The sequence below is a fragment of the Mesoplodon densirostris genome, chromosome 16 (assembly GCF_025265405.1).
Source record: "Mesoplodon densirostris isolate mMesDen1 chromosome 16, mMesDen1 primary haplotype, whole genome shotgun sequence".
NCBI lineage: Eukaryota > Metazoa > Chordata > Mammalia > Artiodactyla > Ziphiidae > Mesoplodon > Mesoplodon densirostris.
Window position 1 is genome coordinate 60,705,517 of NC_082676.1, and position 24,153 is coordinate 60,729,669.

A 24,153-nucleotide genomic window follows, 5' to 3' on the forward strand; every position below is an offset into this window, starting at 1 on the left:
CTAGAATAGTTGCTGATGCACGGTGATGACCCAAAACATATGAATTAACTGAAATGAATTTCCAGCTGTTCTATCAAAATAAGTCATGTGCTTTTCAACCTCCATTCTTGTACAAGACCCACATCCTACTCCAACTACAATCCCTAGCCAGTCCTGGAAAAGCTCCAGTGAATCACAGCAGCAGGGAGGCTTCGGGTCGAAGAGAAGGGAAAATCCTCTTGCCCTTTTCACCATCTCCTGCAGAATCCAACTCATCAAAGTTTCTTGATGTTACAGAATGAGAAGCCTTTGGTGTGTTCAAGGTGAATGAGAAAGCCACATAAACATATGTCTTTCAGGGACGAAAATCAGAACAAAACAACCAATATTGCAGTTGGAGCCACTGATAACGAAAACACATTCCCTTGTAAATAGTCTCATAAACCACACATGCTAGTTAGACATGTTTCTTCTATGTGACTAGCAAAGCAGAATCGACGTGTTGGCATCTACAAAAGACCCAAGTAAAAATAATCACTTTTCCTTTGGGAACTGAAAGAAAAATTCTTCAGGGCTTCCATTGCTCCTATCTGATGATTTGCATCTCACCACCTCTGCCCCAAGCCACAGACAAAACTGTCCAGCCATCTCTGCCCTCATAGACAGCTGTATAAGAATAACACTTCTTTATAAGAATTTCAGGCATCAAATCCATCAAGCCCTCCAAACAGACTTTAAGCATCTTGTTGATCTCTTTTTCTCATTTCAATAGAGATAAGTTGCCTTTCTGGGTCAAATACTGAAATCCAGGAGACACCAGGGTTCAATTAGACCCACCCTAGGGAGTGTCGTGTATACGGAGGAGAGAGCTCCAAACAGCTGGGCTGTTTAGGGTGTGGGTGCCCTGGGTTTTTTCCAGCATGTGGGAAATAAGAAAGACTTCATTGAAACCATGAGTCACAACCTTTGTTGACTGCACAGTTCTGACTTTTCATTTTCATTCTATGAGGAGGGTGGTCTGGCTGGGAGATAATTCACATTTGATTGATATGGCTGTCTCCTTTTTCATGCTTGATTCGAAATTCAGAGTTCAAATTGAACCTTATGAAGCATACAACATATTATTAATATGGCCATCAAAGCAACAGGGATATCTCTCTCAATTTGAAATTTGATCAATAGCAATTCATTAAGAATTTACGGAGCAGCCATCCTAAATTAGACAAGGTAGGTGAAAACACTCTCTTGACTCAGGCAAAATTTCATTGTCTGCAGCCTCTTTTCGAAATATTGTGCATGGACCACTTGCTTATTACAAGGCAGGGTTTGTTAAGTCATGGGGCAAAATCAATATCTACCTCTTAGGTGGTAACTTCGCAATGTTTGATCTATGATGTCAAAATAGAACCTAAGACACACTGGAACATGCATACAGATTAACAGGGAAGACAGAGGCTCTGGACCACCAGTATAGCCACAAAGGATGTTCATTAACATTTTCAACCAACTTCTTCCCCACCCTGATTTCCCCTTTAGGTGCATGCTTCATTCTCTATAGGTTCTTCAAACGTTAAATGTCGCATATCCCAGGAAGGTTGCCCTGCCACCCCCAGCAAAGCAACCCCCCATCTTCTACTGTTAGGCATTAGTGACTGCACCACCTCTCACAAGGAGAAACAGAGATATGTGAGGCTAAAGGCTGGAGGGAAAACAGCCGAGTTTTCAAGAAAGGAGTAAGCTGGCGCTTTAAAATATGAGCATGCATACCTCAGGCACTCCCAGGGGAAGACTGTAACCCATTAAAAATATTGAGTCCGACCATCAGTGAAACAGAACAGAGAGGGCTGGGGATGTGTTCCTAGTTCTCCATGCTTCCCTGATCTCTCTCTTTTTCTCCAAAGACTGTAAGCAGGGGGTGAAGTGTTAGCAAACACGCCTTTGTTCACCGCGCAGCACTGATCACATGTGCTTGGTAACAGATGAATGTCTATGTGTCAGGCTCCGTTTAATGTATGTGTTTGAAGGTCATGGCACACTCAATGACATGAGAATGAGCTGTCATATCCTCCCTTGTAGACTAAAAGCAATACATTGGTAAGATCTCCTAGTCATTGTTTTGGTCAGAGTTTAGGCTTCAAAGCAAAAAAAAAAAAATGTGTTGTTAGTTAAGGCACTCACCTATCTTGACATTTAATCAAGTAATTCCATGCTAATGGAAGTCCAAACATAACTGTTCTGAACCACATCAAAGCAAAAAGACAGGCGTTATTTTGATGGACACATCATGCAACTGTGTAATTTCCATTGGCCAATGCCCTGATTTCAAAAACAGAAGACTCTGTCTCTCTCATGTCCTGCTACTTGTAGTATCTTTTAAAAGAAAGAACTAGAGGATCTTTAACTAATGGAATAAAGATCCCCTTCTTATAAGACAGAGATAATTATATTCCCCAATGCCTCCAGCTTTACAGATTCGTTCTTTGATGGCCTATAATATATACCAGTCATTCCATAAAGATCCCAAATAATTACATAGAAATCTGTGTGAACCCAGACATAATATGTCCAAAAACACAGAAGTCCCATGACTGTGTCCTTAAATCTCCCCCGCTTAGTATTTCACCGTAAGATTATACCATAAGATTGTATTGCAGCTTCATTCAATATAGTGTTACTTTTCTGGATCATGTATTATTAAAACTGGAAATAAAATATCCAAGTTAGCAAAATGCTTCCTGTCTTTTAAGACAGCAGAGCTGAAAAGCTCCAGCTATACTCCAAAGATAGGACTTTCTTTCTTTCTTTTTTTTAAACTAAACTTTCTAGCGTGACCGACTGCAGCATGTGAAGGTAAAAAAAAAAAAAAAAGGATACTGGGACTTGGATGGATGCATCAAGAAGTAGCAATGTTTGTTACCTGCAGAGGTGTTACAAGAAATTTCATCTGCTGCAACGAAGACGAACTGATTTCTGGAAGAGAAGATAAAATTCACAATACTGCTCGCTCAGGGGGAAATGCTCTCTCTGCCAATTGGTTCGATGTATTCAGATGAGGGGGAGGGAAGGGTGCTGCGTTTGGATGTTGCAAGGAAATGTGCTGCTCTCGCTTGGACCTAGAGAGTTTAGGAAGATCATGAAACAGGCATGCGGGGAACCCTTCAACAAAATCATGATGATGTCAGAACATGGACTATGTATAAGCTGTTGCACTGAAATATTAATTATGTGTTACTAACATGTCATCATGCCAGGGTATGTTTCTAAGGCTAGGGCATTTCAAATTGAGCTTCTATGGATTTCTAATGCTCAAAGGAGACTACACCAAAAAAAAAAAAAAAAAAAAAAAGAAAGAAACAAAATTAGACTATCTATTAGAAAAAGAGTATACTGCAACTAGCTAGGAAAATCATAAAATCCCAAACTCTATTATTATAGTATAATATCCAAAAAACTTTTTTAAAGGAAAGAAAAAGCAATGCTGTCATTTCTGAAGAGCATGTTAAATGGTGTCATGTTATGGATAATAATTTCCTCACCAAATGAGGCTTGCTACATAAAGAAGGTAAGAGAACTCATCAATTGAAATAAACCCTGTCTTGCCAAATTATTTTTAACGATGTGGTATTAAAAAGAAAATAGAAATGGAAAATGCTGTTTCACTTTGATTTAGTAAATCCAGAAAGATGATAAAACTCTCTTAAGATGTTTCCAACTGGCCATTTCCACAATGTAATGTGTTCTAATTCAGGGGTACTGTTTCTCTAGAAATAAGAACGTCTGTGTCAGGCAGATTACAAAAGTGTCCCAATGAGATTGTCTAGGCTCTTAAATGCCTCAGAAGCAGGAGTATTGAGGCTTCTAATTCTCATTTGTTAGATTTTACTGTGCATAGGAATCATCTGGAACCCAGATAAATGCATTTTTGCGTTTTGGTTTGATTGGTCTTGTTCCAACGTTTCAAAAAGTATCTAGTGATTGAGCATCCCTTAAAACATCTTAAGAAAGTTTTACTATTGTAAGAGGTACACCCTGGAATACAAATAGAGCTACCATTTGAAAATTCACTAGAATTTAACATTCAGCTAAAGATTCTCATCATTGCCACACCAATGAAATCTAAACAAAATTATGCATGGTCTGAGGATAGCATTTTTTATGTTTCTCATCCACATAACAAAAGTCACAACTAAGTTCATTTATCACCTCTCTTAAAACAATGAAAGTTAGTGTTGTTGGATGTTGGCTATCTGTTTGCTCTTTTACAAACTTTTTGGGCCCCATCGTTATCTGGCATCAACTTTTCAAGATTTGAAGAGAAGTAAAATTAGTATCCCTGAAAATGAAGATGTTTGGGTTGAGTATCTGTTTTGACTTGCTCACCTAGGACTGACTCTAAGACACAGACAGCTCAAATTACATGCATGATATTGTCCGGTGGACCAAACAACTACTTTGGAAGGACCTCTGTTTCTAGCACGATCAAAAGAAGAACCTACCATAACCAAGAACAGTGATCTGGTTTATCTAAGGGGCAAGCTCTTTGGAATAGCCATTCGCTTATCTACGAGGGGGGCCTCATTCGTGAGGTGGCCCTATCCCATCCATACTCGCTAACCCTAAATGCACTTCTCCCTTGAGTCTCTCTTCTGCATTTTCCCTAAGAAACTGTCCAGCCTGCTAAACTCGGAAAGCCATGGAAGGCAACAGATTAAAAAAAATAGTGATTGGGCTTCCCTGGTGGCGCAGTGGTTGAGAGTCCGCCTGCCGATGCAGGGGACATGGGTTCGTGGCCCGGTCCGGGAAGATCCCACATGCCGTGGAGTGGCTGGGCCCGTGAGCCATGGCCGCTGAGCCTGCGCGTCCGGAGCCTGTGCTCCGCAACGGGAGAGGCCACAACAGTGAGAGGCCCGCGTACCGCAAAAACAAAAACAAAAACAAAACAAAACAGTGATTGGATGAAGAGGGAAAACTTGTAAAAATGCAGCCTGCAAGTATGATTATAAAGCAATGAGACCCTTTTCTTTAATTGTACCAGATTTTTAGAAACTATGATGGCTGTCCTTTATAGCACTTTTCTTTTTGACGTGATATACTTACTCTTTAAAAAACTGCTACACTTTCTCCATTTCCTTCTTCTTTTTTGTTTTTGTAATCTATATATTTGGACTTTTTTCAGTGTCTCTGATTCCTGGGCAAATTTCTAAACAAAGGGGATTCCTCCCATTGATGACTTACTGTCTTCAGAAGAGTTGGTTCAGATTACCTCCAACTATGAAATCGTCTACATGAAAGTTTAGAGAGTTCTCACCAACATTTTAAAGAATATGCCATGGGCTCTGCAGCAGTGCCAAAAAAGGAGTATAAACATATTTGTAAAAAAGTAGTAATCCATTGGACGTATCAATTCTGTACTGACTTTTTTTTAATCCACACAAGCAATCCCACTACATCCAAGGAAGGTTACCCTAATGTCTTAGAAAAGTGCATTCCTATAAAGCTCATTAATTCCATGGAGTAAGCCTGTGTGATCACCCCTCCCTCTAAACTACCCTTTCATCAATTGATTATAAGTACAATTAATAGGAAATGCCTGGCAAATAATAGCCTGGTAAGAGATACCCCACATGTCAGGCCAACAGAGGAATTTGGGTAGAATAAGGGGCAGGTTTCATTGTGGTGTCTATGTCTCCTCTGTTAGGACACTTTTATATACAATTCTGTTTCTCTCCACTTGAAATTGAAGCTAAACCATGTCTTTTAGTCTGCCCATAAAATGATATGACCCTCTCGGTGAAATTATTTACCCCAAATGACCAGAGAGAGGTATGATCAAAGAGATTCATGACCTAGCAGAGAAGTCTGCTGTTCCCAAACTGTCAGGAAAACTTAATGATCAGAGCAACCCAGGTGTGCTCTGGACAGGGGGATCACCTCTCAAGAGGGGAAAGGAGCCTGGCACGGGGCCTGTCCCCTTTTGCTAATCCTAGTCTGCTCGTCACTGTCAACCCAGGCCTGAGGACTTAAACTTCAAATGCAGTTGGACCTTATTTTCAGCAAACTGGTTTGTGCAGTGGTTGTTGATGATTAAGTCTGGCTGAGTCATTCTCAACCTTGGCTGGACAGGGTAAATAGCTGGTGTGCTTCTGAAATTCCTAGTGACCAGTTAAATGGGCAGCTCTGTAAGTGGGTCTCAGGCATCAGTAATTTCTAAAGACCTCCAGGTGACTGTATTATGCAGCCAAGGCTGAGAAGCGCTTATCTAGCTGAATGGTTCTCACCTTGGCTGCTCCCAGATTCATAGGGAGAGGTTAAAAGAAATAAAGCCAAGCCCTACTCCTGTGGGTCCTGGCATAATTGTTCTGGGACTGGATCTGGAAAGAGGTAGCTTAGGAAATGCTCGGCAGATGCATCTTATATCAGCCACAACCGGGAAGCATTTGGGGATGGTACAAATGCAGAGTGGAAAGGGGGCTGGATCACCAAATCTCTTGCAGATTTTGCTTCTTTTGCAGCTTCCATTTTGCCACCCACCATGTTGGCCTCTAAGACAACCTAGCTGTGTGGTTGCTGAGGATGCCCAGGAATGGTTACTTCGAGTTTCTGAAGACCTTCTAAAAGAATGGGCTTTAAACCTTATTTGTGCCGAAGCTGGTGAAAAGTGGCCATAATATCATGCTCTGTTTTTGTTTCCTCCCCTGTTCATCTTCTTTCACTGTCTCCAATGGATATACTCAAGTTCATCTAGGCAGGGTCTTCCCATTTTTTCCTAGTGAGTCTGCATCTAATTCTCTTTACCATTTTTTTCACCTAGAATTCCTCTCTATTTTTGACCTCTCCCTCTACTCCAGAACTTCTCAAACTTCCCTGAGGACAATTATCTACAATGTTTGTTAAAAATATAGATGCCTGGGTTTCAACCCTGACCAACTGCATCAGAATTTCCAGGAGAGAGGTCTGATCATCTGGACACCACTCATACCTCCAGGGAGGGAATTGTGGTTTTAGGTAATTTTTTTTACCATGGAGATATTTGAGAAATCATGCTGAGAGATCTCCTGCAAGTTCATTCTCGTTTTCATTTCAAAGCCCACCTTTCCCAGGAAGACTCTTAGATATAGGGAGGCTTTGTGGGAGAAGAGAGGATTGCTAATTTAAGAAAAATAAGGAAATAGTAAATTACTGAGCACAAGAGAGAAGGCTGTGTTCGTCTTGACTCTTTGGAATGTTGACACCAAAGAGCCACTACCTAAAGTTGATGGAGCGCTTATCCATGACAGGCGGTTGCCAAGTGCTGTGCATATGTATTCATTCAATTTTCCTTACAATCTCTCTTATTATCCCCACGTTCATAAACGAGGAAATGGAGACACAGAAGGTTATGTAATGTGAACAAGATGTTAAGTGAAATCTGGACATTGTCGGATTGGCTCAAGACTCCGACTCATTTTATTTTTTTTTGCTTAAATATAAAAATCATAATAAAAATATTTTATTTTTATTATTTTTAACTGAAGTATTTACAATATTTATTTTTAAATAAGTATTTGTTTACAATAAATAAATATTGTAAATAAAAATTTACAATATTTATTTTTAACTAAAGTATTTACAATATTGATTTACAATATTTATTAGTTTCATGTGTACAACATAGTGATTCAATATTTTTATAGAGTAGACTCCATTTAAAGTTATTATAAAATAATGACTATATTCCCCTGTACTTTATATCCTTGTTGCTCATTTATTTTATACATAGTAGTTTGTATCTCTTCATCCCATACCCTTATCTCCCCCCTCTCCCTTTCTTCTCCTCACTTATTCTCTGTATCTGTGAGTCTGTTTCTGTTTTCTTATATATATTCATTTGTTTTGTTTTTTAGATTCCAAGACCCCAACTCTCATTCACCCTCTAAGATTCTGCTCAGAGATGCTCACAACAGAGGGTATTCAGTCAGTAATGGGTGTGGCTTCTCTGCGGAGGAATTTTCTAACATGGTCTTTCTCTCTTTTTAATATATTACCAGACTTCATGATGTTTTACGATGATTTCCATGGACTGACCACCCAGACTGTGGCTCTGACTCAGCTGGTGGTACATTTACATGAGTCCTGTGACTCGTCATGTTATCCTTAATATCCCACTTTTCACCTTCCATGAAATCTCATCTCTTGGCAATTTTCTTTTCTTCTAAAAATCACCCACAGCTGAATCCTAAGAGTCAAATGAAAATAATAGCCAGCCAGTGTTGCTGGAAGGGGTGTGAGAAGCTAGGTATCAACCAGATACAGAGAAAATTCTGGCATAGGTTGGGGTGGAGGTAAAGGCCAGACAGGAGGTTCTCCCATTAAATAATACTGGCTTTAAATTCTACTGTTAAAGATTCTGGTCATTTATCATTCTTTGGCCTCAATTCTTTTTTGTCACTATTGTTACACAAAACTCAGGGTTGGTGCCATTCATAGCAAGTTTCCTTTTGTATCCAATGCTAGGAATATTCAATCTAACATACACACACACACACACACACACACACACACACAGATATGTGATTAAAACCCTCCAAGGCTATCTACTAAAAGATCCCTACAGCCTGAGAAGTGGGTCTTCTGGTCTGGCAGATGGCAGCCCCAAGATGGCAGTGGGACAAAGTCAATTTAATTCTATCTGTAGTCTCCAGGGCATCTATTAGTTATAAGACAGAGGTTCTCAAACCTGACTGCCCATTACAATCAGCTAAGATTTTTTTAATATAAAATACCAATCACCAGGCCATTTTTAAAAATATAACATACCAATTACCAGGCCCGATCATTAAAGGACAGACTCTTTGAGAGTGGTACCCAGGCACAGGTATGCCTGAAAAGCTGCTCAGGTGATTCTAACGTGTCTGCCAGCATTGAGAACTAATTTCTCACTGTACAAATATTCTCTGAACATATGTGCCCTGACCTCGCAGGAAATAAGAGTTGTGTCTTCTGTCTTTTTTTTTTTAATTAAATTGCACTAGTGTTGATCTCCATCACAGGGAATGCAGCCTTGAGTATTTCCTGAAGAGTTAAATATAACATGCAGAAAAAAGGTGCTCCTATTAAAATTCCATTTGGTGCCTTTGCTAAATTGTTTACTGGTGTTGTTCATTCACTTCTCAGATGGTTAATGAGGGCTTACAACGTGCTGGGCACCCAGCTAAGCTTAAGGGATTTGATGCCATGCTCATGGCATGTAAATCACTGAGGAATATCTATACTGGGCTTGGCTATCTCGAAGCTCATAATCTAATTATATTTCAGTTTTATCACCTTGAAATGGAGACCGATTTGCTTGTGATCAGTATTTTACCTCTCTCACCCCAACTCAGTTCTAAAATTCTAGAATTGTACAAATCCCATTCAGATTCATATTTTCCCTACCCTGTTGTAATTTTTATATATATATAATATATAATATAATATATATATAATTTATATATATATATTTATGTGTGTGTGTATATATATATATATATATATATATATATATTTTAGTATTGTATCATATGTACTTCAAGAGGCCATGGCCAATTGTAGAATTGAGGTGAGGTATAAAGAAACAAACAAGCAAGCAATTAAATAGATTGACTATAGACTCCTCTGAAAGGGTCTATCCTGGTATTTTTTAATTTTAAAAGGGGACTGCATTAACACCCATTCAAAACTATTTTATTGAGCCCCAGTTCCTACTGCTAACACCGCACACATAAAAATGTTTAAGTGCAAAAGGAGTTAAGTACTGTGAATCTGTCCCCAGTGTGAATATTCCATCCAAAATCTCTGAGTTTTAGAGATTCAAATGCAAGGGCATCTCCATTTCCTGGAGACCTTGGGGAGAGTCCACTTCTGTAATTTTAGCATCTCCAACATTTAATAATCTCCCCGGTTCCCACTGTACCACTTTCTCGGCTAAAGTGAAAGAGAACTGTGAGTCTGGAAGTTGGGCCTGGTCACATACAAGCTGTGTTCCAATAGAAAAATCATTTCACCTTTCTGGGCCTCAGCTTCCTCATCTGGAAAATGGGAATGAAAATAGCACCTACCCCTCTTAGATTTTTGTTTGTTTTGTGCAGATCAATGAGAACATGAATGGGAAAGCACTTTATTTGGGGGGAAAACATCATGTATTTTTCTGGCTGTGTGGACTCATGAAAAATACAGGCTTCTCTCTCCCCACAAAGAGGCCTGGTGTTTGTGTTGTTAAGTCCTGGGCTTCTGGGGTTTTAGGGCAAGTGGGAGATAGTTAAGAGCCTTTGGAGGTTATAGGTCATTTTACAGGTGGGCTGGAGCCTCCAAGGAAGGCAAAATCCCACCTCAGCTTTGGTTGGGCAGAAGGAGCTTCTCATGTGAATGGGTGCCTATCACAGGGTGGAAATGGGTCTGGCAAGTTCTCTGAACAGCATACGTGTTCTCTAGGGGAAGCAGCCCTTATATGGCTGAGGGGGTACCTGAGCTTCTGGAGGCTCAGGAAGAGCAGTGGGTGTCCAGGCTGAGGCTCTGGAGGGTGGAGAGGCCACGCTGAGAAGGTCTGGGTCCACTTAGGAGTTATGTGCAAAATGAAGTGAGCTGATGGTAGAAAGTTCCCTGGGGTTCCAGTAACCCACCTCCACCACAGTATTGGACTTCTCACCAAGCACAATGGGAAAAGGGCGGCATCGACAGATTTAGTTTGACTTTTTTTAACTCTTTAAATCTAAAGCCATGTTGATTTGGGGGCTGGGTTTACACTGGGAGAACTGGTTGTCCTAAGAAGCTGATGCATCCCTGACAGCCTGAGCTCCTTCCTCCTTGGACAGAAAAGAGAAGCAATAATCCAGGAGAAAGATGAACAGAAGGACAGGCTGTTTGATCTCATGGTTTCCAGTTGCTTCTTCCTTCACTATTTTTTGGCCCAATGTATTTTTTCCCCAGTTTTGAGATATGATTGACAAATTAAAATTCTTATAATCAGGTTGTACATGCTTTTTTAAAGGTGTGCAAAGTGATGATTTAATATCCATGTACATTGTGAAATGACTATGACAATCAAGCTAATTAACACATCCATCACTTCATAGAGTTACCTTTCTTTGTGTGTGGTGAGGACACTTCAGTTCTACTCTCTTAGCAAATTTTGGGTCTATGTATTTTCATATTTCTAGGATGGAAGTCAAGATTGAAAAACAAAACAACACCAACAAGAAAACTTCTAGAGTCAAAAAAATTCTTCTGACTCTGAAAACCTGCTGCCACAAGAAAGAACTCATCTTTGGGCCAAGAACAAAACAAAATATGCCTATAGTTTAGTGATGTTGCTGAGAATAAAAATAAGGAGGATAATGATGCTGAGGATGATGATGATGATAATAATATCCTGAGGGCTACTCGGTATCAGTGCTATTCAAGGAGCTTTTTCTTCATGACCTCAATTAATTCTCACAACAACCCATGGAGGCAGGCATGATTCATCAGCCCCACTTTAAAGATGAGGCAGTTGAGAGTCAATTAGCCTGCCTGGACTACCACGTGTAGTAAGTAACTTACTGAGATTCAGTCTCTATATGTAAATCTCTGATCACAGTCTGTTGGTGAATAAGCAAAGATTTGCGAACGCATGTGCCAATCAAAGAAGAGATACAATGAGTATGAAAGATCCTGCTTTACATCTTGGCCAGGCCAATGACAAGTTGAGGAAGGCACAGGTTCCCAGAATGTTAGTGTTATGGTGGGTCCTGAAGATAGCCTCATCTAAAAATGATTTGCACTTTTAGATAGATTTAATTTAATTTGCTTGCTTTTGCCTGTATACATCCAATGCTTTCAAATAACCATATACACCCTAAAAAAATCTGTCAATAATCAATTGACTTATTGATAATGCCATGCTTTTTCGCCACCTCTTTCAGTTTATAAAGCAATGTTCACCTTCATCTCTTTCTGATTCTAACTGGTGTTATGCTCTCCCTTTAGCAGATGACAAAATGGAGGCTCCATAAAGGTAAGAGAAATCAGATGTGACTTTTCCAGGGTACGTTTTACAACAGTGTGAGTTTACAGTATTACACAACCAATGAGGAGATATTAGCATGGAATCACTTTCATTATTCTTGGATCTTTGGAATGAAAAAATGATTATCTGTGGCCCGAAACTAGTTGAGGAAGGAAGTCACAAAAGAACGGATTGTGAGGGATGCCCAACCACGGACAGCTCTTACTTTTTCCTTTAGGAAGGGAGAGAGCAGAGAGATGTTTACAAAGCAACAAGGGACAATGACAGACTCTCTTACATGTGGAAGATTTGTGGAAGGAGAACTCAGAGTGAACATTATTTACTGCCTATCGGGGTAGAATTGAAGCACCTTGAGAAAGGTGCTTCTCACAAATCGCCCTGGGATCTTGAAAGTACAGATTGTGGTTCAGGTGGGGCTTGAGATTCTGCATTTCTCACAAGTTCCTGGTGAGGCCAATTTGGTTGGTCTGGGAACAATGCTTTGCAGAGTAAGGCTCAAAGGACCCTCAAGATGAATCACTTCCATCTTGAAATTTTAGAACAGAATAAGGTAAGTGCTTCTTTTCCTGTTGTTTGTTTTAGTTCAAGACAGATATTGAATAAACAATGAAAAGAACAGCAGAGAAACTGTCTTTCTGGGAAAGCTGTGGAGCTAATATTTTCCAGGAGACATTTTTCAAGTGTCCCCACCCCCACAAGCTGGGCTCCTATTCTAGTTACTAGAAGTGGTCCACAAACCCTCTAACAATATAGAAATGGCAGGAAGAGGAAAGTCCCTCAATCTTTTAATGCAATCAAATTTCAAATTATAAAACTGGACCATGAAAGAAGATAGGGATTAAAAGGATGCTAGAAGCAACCAGCAATACTAGTTTTCTTTTTAAAGAGATTCCACGGCTTCAAAAACAGTGGGAACCACTGTTCCAGGTTATCAGATGTGTGATGTATGTCTAGACTCTCAGGCCAACACATTTCAATCTAAGTGATTAAGATAATTAAGGGAAAAGGGTGTTTGGCTTTGATTCTGTCTCATCTCCTGACAATCTAGTGATCTATCTGAACATCAACACATCATAATGTAGTAAGAGTAAGCCTGGAAACAATGACAACATGGACAAGTTAGCTCCTCCTCAAGCTCTTACCTACCCGACTACCCTAAATTCTGATAGTGGTCCTACTGTAAATGCTCTAAATGCTTTGTATGGTAATTCAAGATGAAATGCACTATGATTTGGAGGAGAATCTAATTCCAGAAGAATAAATGACTGTGATTCACATCAGGGAGAAAACCATGAGAAGTCATTTATTTCTGTCCAATGACTGTTCACAGGCATGTATTACACACAAATATGAAAATAAAAGAGAGGCCACATTTAAATAGAAGTCAGTTCTTCTGGAAAATAATTAAAAGTTCTTTTCACAGGTACAAAAGTCAGAACTCGCTTTGATAATGTTAAAAGAAATACTAGAAATTTTTAAGTGAAAAGTTCCCTCTTACCCCCAAAGATAGATTTTCTAGCATATCTGATAGTGATCAAAAAAATAAAAGGTAAAGTGGAGCAGGTTTAATTTTTGTCACATTCACTAATGCTTCATCAGTTCAGAGTCTATCTACTGTGTGTATATTCCCTTCTACTTGACTGGAATACCGTCTTCTATGAGGAAAGTTCTTTATTTGCAACAGAAATGGCTCATCCAGAGGCTTCTGTGTACAGGTCCTCATCAGAGGTTTCTGACCAGCCTCTAGAAAGCTCTGGGCTTTCTCACCTGCTTCTAAACCTTTCACAGCTGAAGGACCCTGATGGCACTACTGAAAAGATAGGTTTTATTTGCTTTTTCGTGGCCTATCAAGTCAATGATCTGCAACCCCCAAAGTATGTAATTAGGCCATGATATGACCGAAGGAGTTGTTATATCTTGTCTTGCCGCTGGCAAACGTGTCTACCCAAATGGCTGTGACAGCTATGGTCTACTGGGCTTGGCATTGCCTCTAATATCTCCCCAACTCCTTCTTGGTCCAGTCTGTTGACTATCACAGGCTTGCTTCTTTTTTTAACTGCTCCAATTAAATTATATATTCATCTGGCAGTGCCTAACAGTTGTTAAGAAGCCGTTAAGATTATGGACCAAAGGCAAATAGTTCTTGAAACAAAAACTTGAGCACTTTTTCATTTAATGTGTGCACGTGTGTGTGTGTGCCTGTCTGTAAATTAAAAAGAAGAGAAACTCAGGAAACACACTGATCAGTAACAGCCATATTACTTTTCATCACTGAGAGCTTTGTGTCCATAAACACAAGTTCCCCAAATCATACTGATGCTACCAGCAAGAGCTCTACATTCCCTCCTTCACTATCTCTGAGCCATCTCAATCGTTATCAAATGGAGTCAGCATCAACCTGCAGAGCAGGTTGGCAGAAAATATAATTATCTAGTCATTGTAATTTGTTTGGTGAATGTTCAGTCAGAACTATTGATCCATAGGGAAAAATAAATAAATAAGAGCATGAAATTCCATTCTCTTTTTAATCATTAAGTTATCAAGTTGTGTCTTAGGTATGACTATGTGAAGCTGCAAACATGCCTTTGCCCTGACTTTGTAACAATAACATAAGGAGGTAGAAACAGTCCAGGACCTGGACCGACAGACATTGGGCTTGAAGCCCAATAGTGGGATTTCCCAGAGTGTACATCACCCTGCCTGGACCTGCTTCTCCTATCCACACACTGGTGGTTCTACTTAGGATGACCACACATGTTCTTCTTGTTTTACGAAAGTCCTAGTTGAAGCCTGCTGTCCTGGAGTCATTATTACCAGTGCATCCCTTCTGTTATGTCATCCCATTTTAAACGATCATTTCAATGTCCCATTTAAAATGATCCATTTTAAATGATCATTATATGGGTGCCCTAACTATACTGCTTACCTGATCAGGTCATTTGTTCCAATGTTTTATATAGTACCTGCCACACTAGAGACACTACCTAAAAAATAACTTCAAAACAGAAATCTACGTGGTGAAAAGATTTTAAAAAGTGGCAGGAAACATCATCTAAGACTGCTCACTTTAAGAAAACCTGACATATCAAAATCTAAACTTTGGAGGACTGATCAATTGCGGGGGGGCTTACGTAGCCAAAAAAAAAAAAAGCGTGTTTTTCTGTTAAAAAATGCAAAACAAAGCAAACATAAATTATTCTTGGAACTCAGTGGATTAAAAAGGATTAGAGTTGCATATAATCCTACCTACTATATTTTAAAAGTTTTGTCTACATCTTAATCAGTTGAGTATATTTGGTCATTATCCTCCCTAAACTTTGCTTGACTCTGGAATCAGTTAAAGAAACAACAGATTCAAACCCCTGGATTATAGAGATTCAGGTGAAACTGAAATAACCTAGATATTTTTGGTTTCCTCCAAGCTCACTGTTGCTACCCAGATTTAAAGCTCTTAATGGACTATGTTGTGGGAATATGAAACAAAATATGTAAAACTGGAATTTATGACTATGAAAATATAAACATGAAAATTAAAACAAGAATATTTTATGTACTGCCCTTGATGCACTGAATATTTCATAGGCAGTGTCTCAAAACTTCCAAACCACTCTGTGAGGTGGAATCAATATACCCACCACAGATGAGGTGATGGAGGGCAAAGAAACGACTTCTCAAGGTTGCTCCACTAAGATGCAATAGAGCCTGGGGATTAAGGGCATAGACATTAGCTCTCAAGTTGAGCTGAACATCTACTTCACCCTTCCCCAAGCTCGTCTTCCCCATCTGTACCATGGCGGTCAATTTAATACTTAGTGTGACAGTTCAGTGACTATCTTTGTAAAGCACTTAGAATACTTAGTGCTATCACATAGTAAGGACTCCATACACAGCCATTGTTATTATTGCTATTATCATAATTACTGTTATCGTTATCACAGAGAGATGATTTGAATCAAAGTTTGCTCAGTTACTGTATTAAACTTCTTAAGAAATAGTGCAAGTACTGACGTCCTCTATTTCCACCTAAGGAACATTTTCACAGGAGCATTCTCATATATATGGCAAGTTTTATTGAAGAAATTTATTTTCATGTAGTATGTGTGCCTTGTAACAGGAAACTCACAGGCAATCCCTGTTTCTTTCTTGTTACCCTGAAGCTGTCTAGAATAATTAGCTTCCCTTTCTCTTCCTGAGGGGATGCTGAATCACCAAAAAAAAAAAAAAAAAAAAAAAAACTGTTAAGAAAGTAAACTTTAAACCAAAAAGAAGAATAAGAATATAAATAAAAACAAGAAAATATTATATACAATACTATGTATGAATATATATTTCAACCTGGTGTTCTAATTTTAAAAACTGGGTGTGCTTTTCTGGGCACTGGGGCACAGAAGGATATAAATAAAGGCATTAGTGACTCATTTCTATTATGAGTTCACAGAGCATCATTTTCTTTCCTTAATTGCAGAACCCAGAAGAGCTCATCAGGATGAGTGAAAACAGTGGAAAAGATTAAAAGCTAAAATCAAGAACAACTTCAACAGGGCACTATCAATAAAAGATAGCGGAGTAACTATTGCTGCCATGTTTTAACTCAATAGGTTAGAATGTGAGTCCAAAATAGCTTCCTTCTGACCCTGAATCCTTGTCTTAACTGCAGATCTATCCCCTCATGAACTAAGCCTTCAGTTTCTCGTTCATCTGAGAATACTATTCTTGGCATCACCAAGTTTTAGAATGCTCTCACTCTATTTTTTCACCCATGGATTTCTCAAAAAAAGATTGAAAATGTAAATAAAATATAATAAGGAGTCTATCATAGAGTTGCCAACTTTTACTTTGCCAAGGAAGAACATTAAAAACAAAACTGGATAAAAAAAGAAGAAAGCAAAGCTGTTGTCATCATTTCATACAAGAAAAGCTATTTTTCACAGCATATGCGAAAGAAGCATGGGTAAAGCCTGGCCATTCCCCAGACAAGGGAGTTGACGGCCATATTACATTGTCTGTGTTCTTCTCCTATCCTGGTAAACCAGTAAATGTCATCAGGTCTTGAGCTGGCCAAGGGAGCTAGTACTTCACACAAAGCACCAGGATAAGATCTTGAAATCCCCCCTTACACACATCTACAAAGGATGGATGCAGGGGCTTGTGACAGTTTTTCAATCAGAAACAGTTTCAACCTTTATCTAACCTGGTTCACATAAGAGGAATGGGGAAAACAATGAAACTTCCCACCTTTCTCTGCTTTGCATGTCTACCCTCATTAAGGGATCCACATTATCCATAGATGAAGCTTTCTATATTCTACTCCACAGCAAGAAAAAGTAAAATTGTTAAGCCCCTAAAGTATAACAGGGTTTTAAAAATTAACCTTTCTACCAAAAAAACCCTTAAATGGTAAATTAAATTTTCCATTCAGGGGGCTCATATGCTTTACAGGCTGGCAACCCCTTAACTTTTAGTCTATATGATTGGGTAAGGACTCCATATAAAATGCTGTATCATTTTAAATGCAATTATTAGCCTTATTTTAATGACGGCATTTCTCTATTATTTAATCTAAATCCAGGAGGTCAAAAGTCCTAAAGTAGAGAGAGTACCCACATAAATGGAAATCAACTCAAACCCCTTTAGTTTTTCAGTTTAGATCAAACTAAGGTTGTATGTAAGGATTTAGTTCTACGTCCTGTAGATTAGCTTATGATGAAATATTATAAGAGCATAGAGATAGTTTTTTTCCTATCTGTCCATACTTCCTTCTTTCTTTCTTTCCTTCCTTCTTTCCTCTTTCTCTCTCTCTCTTTTGCTCACTCACTTTCTCTCTCTTTTCCTTTTCTTCCATTCTTCCTCCCTCCCTCCCTCCCTCCCGTCCTCCTTCCCTCCTTTCCTTCCTTTTTCTCTCTTCTCCCTTTCTTTCCATTCATCCACCTAACCACCTATGTATCTATTTATCTATCATCTATCTACCTTTCTACCCATCCATCCATCCACCTATCCATCCACCCATCTATGCATGTATGTATCCATCCATCACTACCACCCATATAATTTTAAATAGTTGATCTACAGATCAACCTCTCCATGATCCCAAATACATGACTATTTATTCCTATTGAGTTTTAAGAAAGAACTACTAATCTATTTCTCTCTGAGATAGAACCTTTTATTCATAGCTTGTGAGTATCGCATTTAAAAGATGTTCTAGCATGGGGCTTGTGACCGGCTGAACTTGACAAGTCCTGACCTCCTTGAATTAAGATTTACCTAGATACTGTTATGAGTCCTCCATGAGGTCCTAAGGCAGAAGTGTGTATGTGTATGTGTTGTGTATACACATATTTTTCACATACGTATATGAATAATATATATACACAACACACACACATATATATGTTTGACCATACATATATATATTTCAAGTGCAGAGAGCAAGATAATTGATATTATGGCATTTTAATTGGGTTTCCATTAAGCTGAGCTATATGAAATTGCCAGTATTACATCATGTGGGGCACACAAAGGTAGCAATTTCATATGGTACAGTCTAACATTGTTGATGAAAGGTAAAGGTCTCAAAAAACAAACAAAAAAGGGTAGAAAATAAAACAAACAAACAGAAGCCTGTTGCTTGCTGTCTCTTTAGCTCAGTCTAGGGGCACCTGTATGGCCAGGACTACTACTGTATGTCAGAAGCTGCTAACTTTCAGGGATCATTACGGAAATGTATGTCTTACATGAAAACAGTGGCCCAGGGTAACTATCAGGGCAACTGGATCGTCGTGAAATCTTGGAGTGAACCACTTTATTACCTTCTTCTCTAGCTGGTCTGAATTGAGTTCCCTTCTGCCCTAATGTGGAGGGCCGTTTCCATGCACTGGTTGTTAGGGGATGTTAGAATGTTTAGCAAGCAGGACAAGCATGACAAATGTCTGCCTTTTTGGCGCAGTAACATTTTCATCAAAGCAGTGTATACACATCAGACATATTTACCCAAATATCTGTAGCATAATTCATGGAAAAGGAAATCTCCCCCCGCCACCACCCCCGCCTCCCAGTCTGGCTGCTCAAAGATGCAACAAGGACCAAGTCGTGGACACAAAGAAACCGGAAGCCAATCAATAAAGAGAAGCCTGTCCCCAGGCTTAATTCAAGCAAGCCATTCATTGAGCTACTGTGATGATGGACCTGTCAAATCCAGAACATACCACGAACACATCAGCAACACCAAGTGGCATGCAATGACCAGATGACCATCGGCCCCACTGCCATGCTTTGGTTGGTTCAAGCTCAGAAAACCATCTCCCTTGAGAGTTCAGACAGTTGGCTTTCCACAAATCAAAGTGAGATTAGAAGTAAAGATTTGAGGTGAGGTCAAAGGCTTACCAAATGTTTCCTAAGTGCCAAGGAAAGATGTTTGCCTATTGTCATTCAACTCATCAATAAGACTATAAAATTACCTAGTCCAGTCAGGTCTTTTTCTTTGGGGGAAATCTCTGCCCACACCAGATGGTCTTCATTCTGGAGGTCAGCATTCAGAAACTCTCAGGGTACTCCGAGATAATCAGCATGTGATCATTTAACCAAGAAGATGTTGGGTGGGGAGTTGCAAGGTGGCCAGTCCTGAGGTTACTGGAGTTCAAGATTTTCCAAAGGCCCCTGAATCTTTAATTTGATGAGGGCTTAATTTGTGCTGATAAAAGGTAAAATTCTACCGACTGGGGACATCAAACTTCTTTCGCTTTCAAGATGTCTGAAGAGTGAATCTCATGATTAGAGAGAAAGTTTGTTGCAGTTTCTCTTTTGATCAAGTTGACAGCCAGTGAGCGTGACCCAAACATGCTCTATTCCTGCTGATTTTACTTCCTATTTTGAAGGAGTTTCTTTGGGTTATGAAGCGTTTCTCTTTGTCATCCTGCCTTTCTTCTAGAAAGTAGGAACTAAGGGTCTTTCCCTACTGATATTACACTGTGATTGAGTAAAAAGAAATGATTACACAGCTGCCCTGAGATAATTCTAGATAACTGGCATCTTAATCTAGATTCGAAAGCTATTCTGATCATTTCACATTTTCCCCCAAATATGTGTCTTCTCTAAAAGGGTCTTCCTTCTCTTTACCTGCTTACTAAAAATAAAAGGAAGTACCACCATTTCATAAATACACTTTAAAAATCAAGCCAGAAACATCACTTTAAAGACTGTTTTCTGGTAATTTACCTATTACTGCATTTCCCTCAATGCAATATTTCCATACGTGGCAAGTGTCTTGCTTATAATAAAGTGAAATAGGGCTAGCAATCAATTGCCTCAGCAACTAAAAAGACCTAATGCGCACATTTCTTTAATGAACAGCAAGAGGCCAAGAGTATATTTAGTTGGTTTCTTCAACTGAAACTATTACACCAAAGTGGGAAGTGCAGAGTTAGTCAAGAATTACCAAACCAAGAATGAGGGCAATTTTTCAGTAGGACATGTTGCCAGTGAGAAATCTTAATAATATTAAAACAACAGATTTCATAAATACATTTGCATACATGGTGCCCCCAAATGCAGCAACATTTTAACTTAATTTTTAAGATGAATGCAAATAGAGATGGCCAGATTCTCAAGTAATTCTATCTAAGAATAGTATTAAACATTGTTTTTTATTTTCCAAATGTCTAGATTGGTTTTATTAAAGAAAGCAATTTAAATTATATCTTTGTAATTAACCTTTTTTTCAGCTTGGGGATAGATGCACTTATACTGAGAAGCAAGATAAAAAATCCAAAGACATAAATCTGTTTAAGGTTCTTATAATTATGCAGCAGGCTAAAGTTACTATGATTATAATTATATACAAAGTGGGTGTTGGAGAATTTAGCATCTAGAGATATTTTCATAAAAATAATTAAGGGTTGTAGATGAACCACATTACAATTGATACTTTGTGAATCTTCAGTGTGCAGAATTTAATAGCATTAAGTCTTTTCATTTGTAGAATGATGTTGAGGATTTCAAGATTGTCATCATTTTTATTAGCTTTTTTGACCCTCTCAATTTCCCTAATCTAGTGTCAAAGTGTATTGAAGACAGCAACTTCTATAAAACATATTTTGCATCCTGGCAACTGATGATTGGGTAACTGGATAATTTAGGTAATTAGAACTGCACATTGACAATAGTTTGGGTTCCTCTGGAAGCTCCCTCCAGCCTTGAGAGCTCGTGATGGCTGTTCATAAGAAAACAGGAATAATACCTGCATACATTCAGACAACAAATCTCAATTCTATCTTGTCAAAGAGCCATTTTATTACAAGTTTAGGCAGGGGGTTTTCAAAGTGAGGTTTTTTGGGTTCAGGAATTTCTTTTGATTTAGTATACCTCAGAAGAAGTCTGTAGTTACAATGAGCTAACGACACATCTTGTGAGAAATGGAATGGAACTGCAGAGAAAGCATACCACAGCAAACCAAGATAAGGACTGAGTCACGAGAGGCCAGGGAGGAGAACCAGTGTCTGCCGACACTCCCCATTCTCGAGTCCAAGACATCGCCTGCTTACCTGTCGGACCCAGCATGCCTCAGCCACACATGCAAATTGGTACCATTACTGTTTTATTCATGAAACATATTTTTAAATTAAAGGAGTCATTACCCAAAATAAGCACCCTCCATGACATTTGTGCATGCAGAGCATCTGAACATTCACATTTATGTCCTCAGAAAACAGAGCCAACGATTTGCATTCAATATGGAAACGCACACTTTTTTTTTTCAAAGCACTTATACAAAAATAGCTGTGGCTTGCCATTTCAGAAACCGAGTCATCTGTTAAGCCTGGGTAACACGTAATAGAGCTCCTCCATCCCCCAGCCTTCACCCCCGCCATCCAATTCTGACTTCTGCATTTCTTAAACCCTTCTGCTGCCAGTCTTAACATGTGGTGTGCATTACAAATAAATGTTGGCTTCTGTTCGTAGGAACAGTCATTGGGTGTTGCCAAAAAGAACGACTCTCCTTATGAATGCCAGATACACCTCCCCCATTCCTTTGGTTTGGATTAAAAAAATGCAATAAGGGGAATGCTTTCCTAGATGTACAAAGATGTAAAAAAAAAAAGGGAAACGGGGTGCTGAAAATCGAGGTAAACCTGCAGGATCATCTCCTGGTTTTTGTCCTATGAGTTAGATGAAACGAGGGTCTTACAGAGAAGACCATGAGAAAGTTGGTACAGGGAGTATACTTTGTGCATGCAAGGTGTGCTGTCACAGGAATTGAGATCTGGAAAACAACTATGCACGGACAAAATGTATCACTCTCTTTGTGTCTCAGCAGAGAGGGCGAGTGTCTAGAATGAGCTAGGCGTCATTGTGCATCCTCTCTCTATGTGGCCCCCTGTTGACCTTCACCATGAGACCTAACTTTTGGGGTGCTGCCTCCCCAGCAGTCATGCATTTGCACCAAGACCAGACGAGAACCTCGTCTCCCACGAGTTAAGTTAATTTCCAGGTAAATGTCAAGCATGAGAAGGAAGGCCCTTACCTGTCACTGTAGGCGGCAGCAGTGGCAGGGGTGGGCTGGGCGTAGCGATATGCAGCGTAACCACCCTAAAACACAAGGAGAAAGCGGACTTAGGAACGCAGAGGAAGCCAACTCAGGGCGCCCGATTGTGAGACCACATCAGAACAGTGGTTACCCACCTCTAACAAACTAAAGTGGAGGTTAATGAAAGCTTAGTATGAAAACACGCCAGAAAGATGGGGGGTGGACAACCAACCCCAGCTGGATGTTAAAGGTTAGCAGTTTTAAGCATATCCCAAAGGGACAACCCAGAGACCCTTTGAAAGAGATGTACCTACATGTTAATTAATGGTAATTGATTGGGGGTGGGGAGGATTATGGGGAATTATTTAAATGCTCTTTATGCTTTGCTGAACTTTCCAGATTTTCCAAAATGAGTATGCTTTACCTTTACTTATCAGCTATTAACTTACATTTTATTCAATCTTTGATTACTTCCTTAAAAATCCAATATTGGTCAAGCTAATGCCCTGCTGTCTTACTTTGATATTTATTTTTAAAAAAATAAGATAACCCTTTGATTGAGAGTGTATTAGGCATCTCTTGCACGTGTAGTTGTTCAACCACTAAAGCAGTTAAAGAAGACTGTCTCCAGCTTTCTAAATGTCACGTAATGATTAAAAAAAGGAACGGTGAGCTCTTAAAAATTCTGTCTTTTCAGCTAAAGATATCACACTCGTTCAGATGGAGAATTTGTTTGGTGTGGAAAATATAAAGTCTTCCAATTTGTAAATAAAATCATTAGGAGAGAAAAAATCTGGGAAAAATAATTAACATTTAGTTGTATGTACCAGTAATTGCAATTGTTCAATTAAGCAGAGGACAAACAAATGGGCATATTCTAAAGGAACTGTGTTCAGTGGAGCATTGATTATCAAACTGTGAAAATAACAGAGCTCCTTGCTCAGCAGACCACAGCGATACATCAACCACTGTCGAATGATTTCAGCACAGTTAACAAGCAGGATCCAGTCTCCACCGATAACACAGGGACCATTCAGGTTCTAATTAGAATACATAGTCCCATAATCCTCTGGGAGAAGGGTTCTCACCCTCACTGTAAAGGGGCAATTCAGGACAGACTGCGATGTCAGAGGGCATCTAACAGCATAAATAACTGGTGTAATGGGGGGATTTAATGGGAGGATTTTGGGGGAAGGAGTTCATTATATTTGGCTCCAGGTATAGAATAGAAAACAGATGAATGAGAAAATTGCAAGAAGCATCTATCAAAACGTTCTGTCGTTTATTGTCATTTATTTCTACCCTTTGCCAATCACAGCTGACTTTCAGAGCAAATTTGCTATCACTTACACAGCAATTCCAAAAAGCTAGTTTCTCCTTAATCAAGTTCCTTCTTTGGATCATGCTAGAGAGGATACCTCCAAGACATGCTGACAGATAATCACCAATAATTTGGAGCCAGTATTAAAAAAAAAAAAAAGTCTCCCTTGAAAAACAATGTGAAAGTTAAAAAAAGAGGTCTTAGCCAGACACCACCTGGTGTTCCAAGCACCATGTTCTCTAATTAGGAACGGAGAAACTCATTAAATGTGCTGAGGAGATGGAAAACCAAAGCAGTTGTCACACCCAG

At 39.2% G+C, this 24,153-nt stretch overlaps 1 protein-coding gene across 2 annotated transcripts in view; it reads right to left on the minus strand.

Moving 5' to 3' along the window:
• The window catches only part of RBFOX1 (RNA binding fox-1 homolog 1), a 381,057-nt gene that overhangs the window by 12,062 nt on the left and 344,842 nt on the right, over positions 1-24,153 (minus strand). The window contains exons 11-12 of one of the 2 annotated variants that reach the window (XM_060079321.1): positions 22,521-22,585; positions 2,897-2,949 (exon numbers count right to left, since the gene is read on the minus strand). In XM_060079321.1, the coding sequence (XP_059935304.1) occupies positions 2,897-2,949; positions 22,521-22,585 (118 nt within the window). The remainder of the gene's footprint in view (positions 1-2,896; positions 2,950-22,520; positions 22,586-24,153) is intronic. The other variant, XM_060079322.1, reaches the window with a different exon arrangement.